This window comes from Lipotes vexillifer, unplaced genomic scaffold, assembly GCF_000442215.2.
Source record: "Lipotes vexillifer unplaced genomic scaffold, Lipotes_vexillifer_v1.1 scaffold815, whole genome shotgun sequence".
In the NCBI taxonomy this organism is placed as follows: Eukaryota; Metazoa; Chordata; class Mammalia; order Artiodactyla; family Lipotidae; genus Lipotes; species Lipotes vexillifer.
This window is the reverse complement of record NW_006773723.1, coordinates 1676691-1684835: the sequence shown is the minus strand read 5'-3', so window position 1 is coordinate 1684835 and position 8145 is coordinate 1676691. Positions and strand designations below refer to the sequence as shown.

General features: G+C 45.1%; 1 protein-coding gene across 3 annotated transcripts in view; it reads right to left on the bottom strand.

Moving 5' to 3' along the window:
• The window catches only part of TRIM55 (tripartite motif containing 55), a 42463-nt gene that overhangs the window by 33579 nt on the left and 739 nt on the right, over nt 1-8145 (bottom strand). For all 3 annotated transcript variants that reach the window (XM_007448475.1, XM_007448473.1, XM_007448474.1), the window contains exons 2-3: nt 7777-7949; nt 994-1159 (exon numbers count right to left, since the gene is read on the bottom strand). In XM_007448475.1, coding sequence (XP_007448537.1) covers nt 994-1159; nt 7777-7949 — 339 coding nt within the window. The remainder of the gene's footprint in view (nt 1-993; nt 1160-7776; nt 7950-8145) is intronic.

Genomic DNA, 8145 nt, shown 5'->3' with positions numbered 1-8145 from the left:
GGGGGGGGGGGGGGGCAGGTAAAAGGGAAACGGGGGATAAGTCTTAAGTGGATTGAAAAATAAATAAATGTTATGGCTATCTTGCCAAATCCTGCTTCTTTAGCAGTTAGTACTCACTGGTTGCAACTGGTGTTGCCCAAAGTTTGGTTTCCAAATTTAATTCCAACTCTGTACTGTATTTGGTGTAAAACACTGACCAAATGTGGAATCTCTGATTCTTACAGAAAGAAGCTGAGATGTGGAGCTTCTCAAATTCTAGGTGCCAAGACTTGCTTGCAGCTCTCTGAGCGCCGCAACCCCACAGTTTATTTGCATCAAATGGATAAGCTTCTACTTGCCCTGGGTGAAACCAGGTTGGCAGGTGAGTGATAAGCTGGGACACCCTGTATCTGGTCAGAATGAGGGGGCTGAGGCCCTGGGGTGAGGGCATGGACGGTGCCCTCAGTGCTGGCCTAGGTTGAAAGGCTAGGAGGCCAGTTTAACCAAGGCGGGAGGGCCAGCCCAAGGGAACGTGTAACGCAATGTCATTCATTGTAATTCTACCAACTAGGAGTGCGCGAGAAAAGGCCTTGAGGAAGGCCAAAGGAATCTTTGGTTGGTGAATGAAGAAAAATGTTCTGAGTGGAGTAAAAAGTTATCCTTTTATTACCTATAGTCTGAACCTCAAATAATGTTTGAGCAGCTTGAGCTCGGACCGAGTCCCATAACAATGCACATCTTCAACAACCTCCAGCGGGCGCAAACGCAGCGACCCTTCCCCTCCGGACCCCTTCCTGACCCTCTGCATCTCTTCCCTCCCCCACCTCCCCCACCAGCCTCCAGGGCATTAAGCGCGTGGAGGGTGCGCAGCATCCCTTCCGGCTCTACCCTCCGCACCGCCCAGCGTGAGGGCCCTGTGGCCCTGCGCACTGGGCATCTCTCCTTGGGGGGCAGCGAGTCAATGACGCACGCACTCGGAAGGGGCTTCGGAGGAGGGGCGGAAAGGCCTCTTACCTTCTGCCTCTGGAACACGTGAGTGAGGGGAGCCACCTGGCAGTCCTTGTGCGCCCCGAAGACCTTGCACAGAGAGCAGGTGGGCACTTCGCAGTTCAGACAGTAGATGTTGATGCGCTCATCTTCGTGCTCCTCACACAGGGGCTGGTCGGACTTCTTTTCTGGTCTGGGAGGAGATACGTGGATTAGTGTCAGCTCCGGTTGCGGCAGAGCTGAGCCGGGTGGCCCAACGGGGTGATCAGCATCGCATCCTACCCCGCAAGACCCTGTACCCCCAGAAACCCTACCCCAGCAGACTTTCAGAACCCCTTTCATGCACTCAGAGCCCTTCAAATTCTCTACGGGTTTATCAGCAGTGTCCTGACAAATTTCCAACCAGCCTGGGGGTAAGGACATGGAGACTGTGACCTGTAGCATTTGCCAATTTCTGTGGTGTGAGTGTTCCCCGCCTTGGCCCATTTCAAGGCTTAAAAACGGGGCTAGTGCAATTCCTGAAAGCCGAGCTCCGGATTCTTTCCTTAGGATCTGCTTCAGCACCATCTCTACATGCTCGCAAGTCTCTCAAGAGAGACTTTACAATTACGGGTAAAGAGGTTGCCGATAAACTAAATGTCAAGTTTGCACCAGCTTTGGGGAGACCCATTTACCCCACCGCTGCAGCCTCTGGCCCCAGCGAAAGGAGTGAGCGTGGGGGTGGGCTGGGGGAGCCCAATCTCTGATTATTCATCTCGGCGCTGGTTGGAAGTAGTAATGTGTAAAGAGGAAAAATATCAGCGAGTGCTTTTTTGATCTGTTTGTGTCTCCTCCTGCCATTAGCCCCAAGATTAAATGTACATAACTTCCTGAGGACTCAGCAGTGGTTAAGAGTGGGTAGTATGCGCTCAGTGAATGTGAACAATTACACTGAATACTTTAGGCAATAAGAAAAGTGCAAAATGTTGTTCTGGGACATGGCGGTAACCTGGAAGTCCAAATCTCACAGATAATCCGCAAGTTTCAGTTTTCCCAAACCAAACCAACCAAAACTTCTCAAAGCTGCCCAGGTCATAATGGAGCTTAGGGTTTGTATGTGCTAGTGAGATCTGCACTTCCAGGGTACCACCATGTCCAAGCAATGAAGAAGCATGAGGATACCCTCTTAGCTGCGAAATCACCTGGAGAGCCCAGGTTCACATCACGTGGTAGGACCTGGTATATTTCCCTAACCATCATCGTGGTTTAGGTGTTAGAATACATCAAGATCAAAATTATGTCACCTTGTGATGCTATAGGCTCCCTCTGGAGATCATGGGGGGAAGGGTGGTTTTAGCCTACTCGTACGAAATCTGGAATTTTGACATGTCCTATTCAAAGACTGAGGCTGTTAATAGTTTTCAGAATTGTTTGGAAAATTTAAATACAAATCCAAAATCCTTCCTCATTTTCCCAAACATATGATTATTTAGAAGCATCTCAGATTTGGAACTGAATTTTTATTTTATTGGAGTATAGTTGATTTACAATATTGTGTTAGTTTCAGGTGTACAGCAAAGTGATTCAGTTATACATATATATATCTCCAGCTTATTTTCCATTATAGGTTTTTACAAGATATTGAATATAATTCCCTGCTCTATGCAGGAAATCCTTGTAGCTTATCTATTTTTTTAATATAGCAGTTTGTTTAATCCCATACTCCTAATTTAGCCCTCTCCCCCTTCCCTTTCCCCTTTAGTAACCATAAATTTTTCTGTCTGGTGTGAGTCTTTTTACGTTTTGTATATAGATTCATTTGTATTATTTTTTAGATTCCACATATAAGTGATATCATATAATATTTGTCTTTGTCTGACTTACTTCACTAAGTATAATATTCTCTAGGTCCATCCATGTCGCTGCAAATGGCAATATTTCATTCTTTTGTATGGCTGAATAATATTCCATTATATATATTATGGTCTATTTCCTCCACTGGAATGTGAGCTCTATGAGGGCAGGGGCCATGGTCTGTGTCCTTTTTTGCTGGGTTCCCAGTGCCAAGAACAGTGCCTTGCATAGAGTAGGTGCACAGTACATATTTGTTGAATGAATGAGAAGTAAAAGGGAATTTGCCAGATTCGTGGACAGTGTTCCCTGTGCTCTAACACAAAATCGCTCATCTGGAGAAGGCGTGAGAACTATGGGGAAAGCTTAGTCACTTGGCTCTCCTGAGTGGCAAAGGAAAAGACCAGACAACATCCTGGAGACTCCACTTATAAATGACAAAGGCCTCCAGCGGTTATCTAGAGACTAGGAGTGGTGGTTCAAAGGCTTCTCTACCTCTAAAACCTTCCCTCCCCTGCACCTCCACCTCGTAATAAATGTCAAGCAAGTGTCCAGAGCACGTTAACTGGGAGATGGCAGTTAGCTGATGCTACTGCGGCCCCTCTCCCCCAGGCATTTCCTGAGGGTAGCCTGCGTCCCATGTGCTGCTCTGATGTTAGCAGCTCTGACCAGGGACGATATTGTAGAGCTCAGATATTTGCAGGGTATGCAATACTGAAAATGTGGAAACAGCCATGGGCTCTTCATTTAGTTGTCAATTGTGATTACTTTTTCATTATGCAATACAGACCAAGGGCTGCCTGCAATATTCCTTATTAGGTTGTTGTTGTTCAGGTGGCAACACAGGCCGAGAGGCATCCCCCGCTTACAAATGGGTGTAGAATGAAAACCTTCAGACACCTTACGCCACATAACAGACTTGGGACAAATGTGGCATGTAGAATAAAGACGCAAAGGCAACTTCATGAGGTGAGGGTGTCTGAGTTCTCAGTTGTGGTTCGGGTCTCAGTACCAAATGCTGGCTGTGGCCCCCAGCCGTTCCGTGCAGGCTAGTCTCAGGGAGTCTGTAGCCTGTTCCCTCTGCTCTCTGGGGTTTTGGGGACCATCCTCAACTTTCCTGAAGGATGGGCATCTGGTGCTGATGAGGCATTTCAGGCAGTACTTTTGGTTTTTTTAAACATCTTTATTGGAGTATCATTGCTTTACATTGTTGTGTTAGTTGCTGCTGTATAAGAAAGTGAATCAGCTATATGTATACATATATCCCCATATCCCCTCCCTCTTGTGTCTTCCTCCCACCCTCCCTATCCCACCCCTCTAGGTGGTCACAAACCACCGAGCTGATCTCCCTGTGCTATGCGGCTGCTTCCCACTAGCTATCTATTTTACATTTAATAGTGTATATATGTCCATGCCACTCTCTCACTTCGTCCCAGCTTACCCTTCCCCCTCCCTGTGTCCTCAAGTCCATTCTCTACGTCTGCATCTTTATTCCTGTCCTGCCCCTAGGTTCTTCAGAGCCATTTTTTTTTTTTTTTAGATTCCATATATATGTGTTAGCATACGGTATTTGTTTTTCTCTTTCTGACTTACTTCACTCTGTATGACAGACTCTAGGTCCATCCACCTCACTCCAAATAACTCAATTTTGTTTCTTTTTATGGCTGAGTAATATTCCATTGTATATATGTGCCACATCTTCTTTATCCATTCATCTGTCAATGGACACTTAGGTTGCTTCCGTGTTCAGGCAGTACTTTTACAGTCAAACTGATCTCAAAGTTTAATCCCAACTCAGTTTCTCCAAGTGGTGGCTGTATGGCCTTAAGCGAGTTCCTTCAACTCTTTCAGGCTCAGCTTTTACTCATATCTGAAAATTGGACTAGGAGTCTTCTAATTAAATATGACAGAATGAACGCATGCATTTATTTATTTATGTTTGCTGCTGAAATCCCACTAAAATGAGAGGAAGGGAATAAAAAGGTATACATCAATAAGGACAAAAAATGAGCAAAATAACAGCAGAGGAGAGATGCAACCAAATGTTGGAAACTGGGAACAGCTGGACGAAGGGAAGTGACCTGCTTGAAATGCATCTTGGTTCTGCTGAGAGCCTGCAGGGTAAAGGCGCACAGGACAAGCTGCTCAAGCTTTACAGGCTCCCCCTGAAAAGGCTCTGGGACTGCAGAGGCCAGGCACCCAGAAGGTAGGAGTGCAGGGCGGGGTGGGGTGGGGGCGGGACTGGAAAGAGGAAGACTTTTTGCACACTTTAGGGGATTACTTGAGGATGTGCTCCACAAAAACAGTAGAGTAAACCAACGAAGAGGACGACAAAGGATCCAGGAAACAAGGGCTTCAACCCAGGGGAGAGTAAAAGAAAAGTAGAAGGTAAAGCCAACCACCTGGGGGCTCAGCCCTAATTGTCTACAGTGAAGTCAATAGATAATGTCTAAAACTGAAAAACCAAAGAATAGGAGCCTGCTAGTAGCATACGCACATCACTGGGTGATAAATGGCAGAAGAACAGCTGAAAGAATTAAATGTGGCTGACTCTGGGGAGTGAGACTTGGGGGCAAAGAGAGAGTAGGGCCGGGAATGCAGCTCTCTTTCGAGGCCTTGTAGTGTGATTGGAATGTTTAAAATTATGCATATGCATAGGAATTACTTTGAATAAAATATTTAAAATACTCGTGAGAATTAAAGAATTACACATGATTCATGTGTATAACACCCTCAACAGTGGCTGATGCATATTCAACACATATTGGTTTGACTTGCTGTATTTTAAAGTTAATTTTTATGTTCTTTTTTTTTTTTTTTGGCCATGGGACATGTGGAATCTTAGCTCCCCGACCAGGGATTGAACCCGTGCACCCTGCAGTGGAAGCGCAGAGCCCTAGCCACTGGACCACCAGGGAAGTCCCGTTGTGTTCATTATTAATATTAGTGAAATTAGTTCCTTCTCGCATTGCCCCCCCCAACCCCCCCGCAAGCTCTGGCTAGCTCAGCACCAGGCAGAATTCTAGATAAGAAGGCCAGGTTTTATTGAGACCTACAATCTCTAGCCATTCTGCGGGAGGCCAGAGTTGACCAGCCCCTGCCCTTTCTGCTTCCACCTTAATGTGGGCCAGGGTTCATCTCACTCTGTATTTCAAAGTTATTCCAGAGTCACCTCACATACCCTGAGGCTTAGGATTCTGGGCTGGTAAATCTGCCAGCCCTAAGGGAACAACTGGGTTTATGTCCAAACGTGTGCCCGAGCTCTCTGTACAATTTGTGGTTTTGCTACCAATTAAAAATGTCCCATAGGCAAGTCTCAGGTTCAAGAAACAGCAGCATAAGAAGAATTTGATAATCACAAGAACACCACTAGGCTACTCAGCTGTGAGCTTCATTGTTAGAGATTGGTTCATTGCTTTTAATTTGTTCACCTAGGCACTAGTTTTGGCAGATGCATTGCATAGACTTTAAAACCAGGATGTGTCAGGTAGTGTTACGCTACAGATTTTAACATCTCCTCTTCTCGGGATTACATAACAATTATTGTTATTATTTCACATCATTCAAGCTCTCACTGTGGCAAGTAGCAAAACAGAACATTATTGCAATAAATAGAACGTGTAAGAAGATTTATGGTGTTGCTTAAACATCTGGTACTTACGGAGCAACTGTTCTGTGCAAGGCACTGTCGCAGGCACTGAATCAGTTGTTATATAAACAGCCTTAATAATTAGTTGGTTATTAATTGGCTGGTTAACTTTTTTAAGAGACAGTGTATCTATTTGCATCTTAAAACAATGAGATAAAATGAGATCAGATCTTAATTACAACAGTGGTACTTTCCTTCTTCTCAAGAGATTTTGGAAGCGAGGGAAATAGCCCACTCTGTATCTCCGCAATACGTCATCAGCAATTCTTCCCAGCGCCATCTATATCCTGGCACTATCTAATTTAGTTTTGAATCTTAAGCAGAAATGAATAGCCACAGCAATTATAATAATTATATGTTCGATTTATAGAACAGCTTTCCTTCTAAGAGCACAAGGCTCTTCGAGCCCTGCAGATGTTCCGTGAATCCGTGTCTCCTACTAGGAAGCACAGTGAGATCATTTCTAGATGGTCTCAGTATTGCTGTCAAGCGCTATGGACTTGACTGCCTTGTGTACAGTTGAAAAAGGGCTCCTCAACACCAGCACTTCTAGGAATGAACTCCCCCTGTGTTGTCTCTAGGAAAGGAATTCTACAGCCAGTGTGATTCGATGAATAAGAAGCCCTTTTCAAAAAAATAAAAAATGACTGATGTATATGCTGCGTGTCAATCAGCAGGTGAATGCCGGAAGTATTCCGGAAGAATAACCTAGAGAACAGGGAAACATAACCTGAGCTCCATCCTTTTTTTTCCTCCCCTGTCTCTAAACTCTAAGTTGCTAAATCCCAGGAGTCTACCTTGCTTTGCTAATTCCCAGAGTCACTACCATGACTGACTATGTCAGAGGATTTTGTTTTTATTATTATCCTCTAGATAATGTTTAAATGAGACTGTCTGAACTAAGCACAGGCCGATTTGGGGAGATGCCATTTCTGTTCATTTTCTGTAGTTTTGCACTCTAATTTTTCTGCTGTGTAGAATCTGGAGCTATAAAGAAGCTGTGTAGTGCAGAAACGTCTACAAGGGATGTAATACAAGGCTGGGGGTAGGGCAGCATTATGCCTCTTTCAATATCACCATCTGGACTGGATTAGTGTTAATGAGTTACTTCATTCTGAAATTGATACAAAAGCATGGGCCCCAGCTTCCTTCTCTCCTCCCAAGAGCCACTCTCACTCCCATTGGGAAGGACTGACTTGGAAAAACATTTTCCTATAAAACAATTAGCCCCTGATTGGTAAACAAGCATTCAGTATAGCGACCCACTAAAACAAACAAACAAATAATGAAGACAAGCTTCAGATGTGTCTGACACACAGGAGATTCCCTACCTGGTGGACTCCTGCTTGTAGATGTCAATGATATTTTCCACCAGCAGGTTCCTCTGAAGCCCGTAGATCCCATGTCTGTCCAAAACCACTTCGTGTCTGCAGGATGGGCAACGGAATCGGCCCCCCGAGGCCACAGTGCTCCCTCCTCTTGTGGGCAAGTACGGGTTAGAGGCCTGTTCTCGCCAAGCAAGAAAAGAGGAATTGAGTAATGCCACAGGTAGCTTTCCAGAGGCTTCCCTTCACTCTCTGTTACACTATGAACATCAACTCCTGCTTTCAGCTTGCTGTGAGATCGTCCCTTAGGGCATTATCAGCAAGTGGTCCTGAAATGCAGGGCCAACACTTATCCACAGTCAAGTGCCATGTACC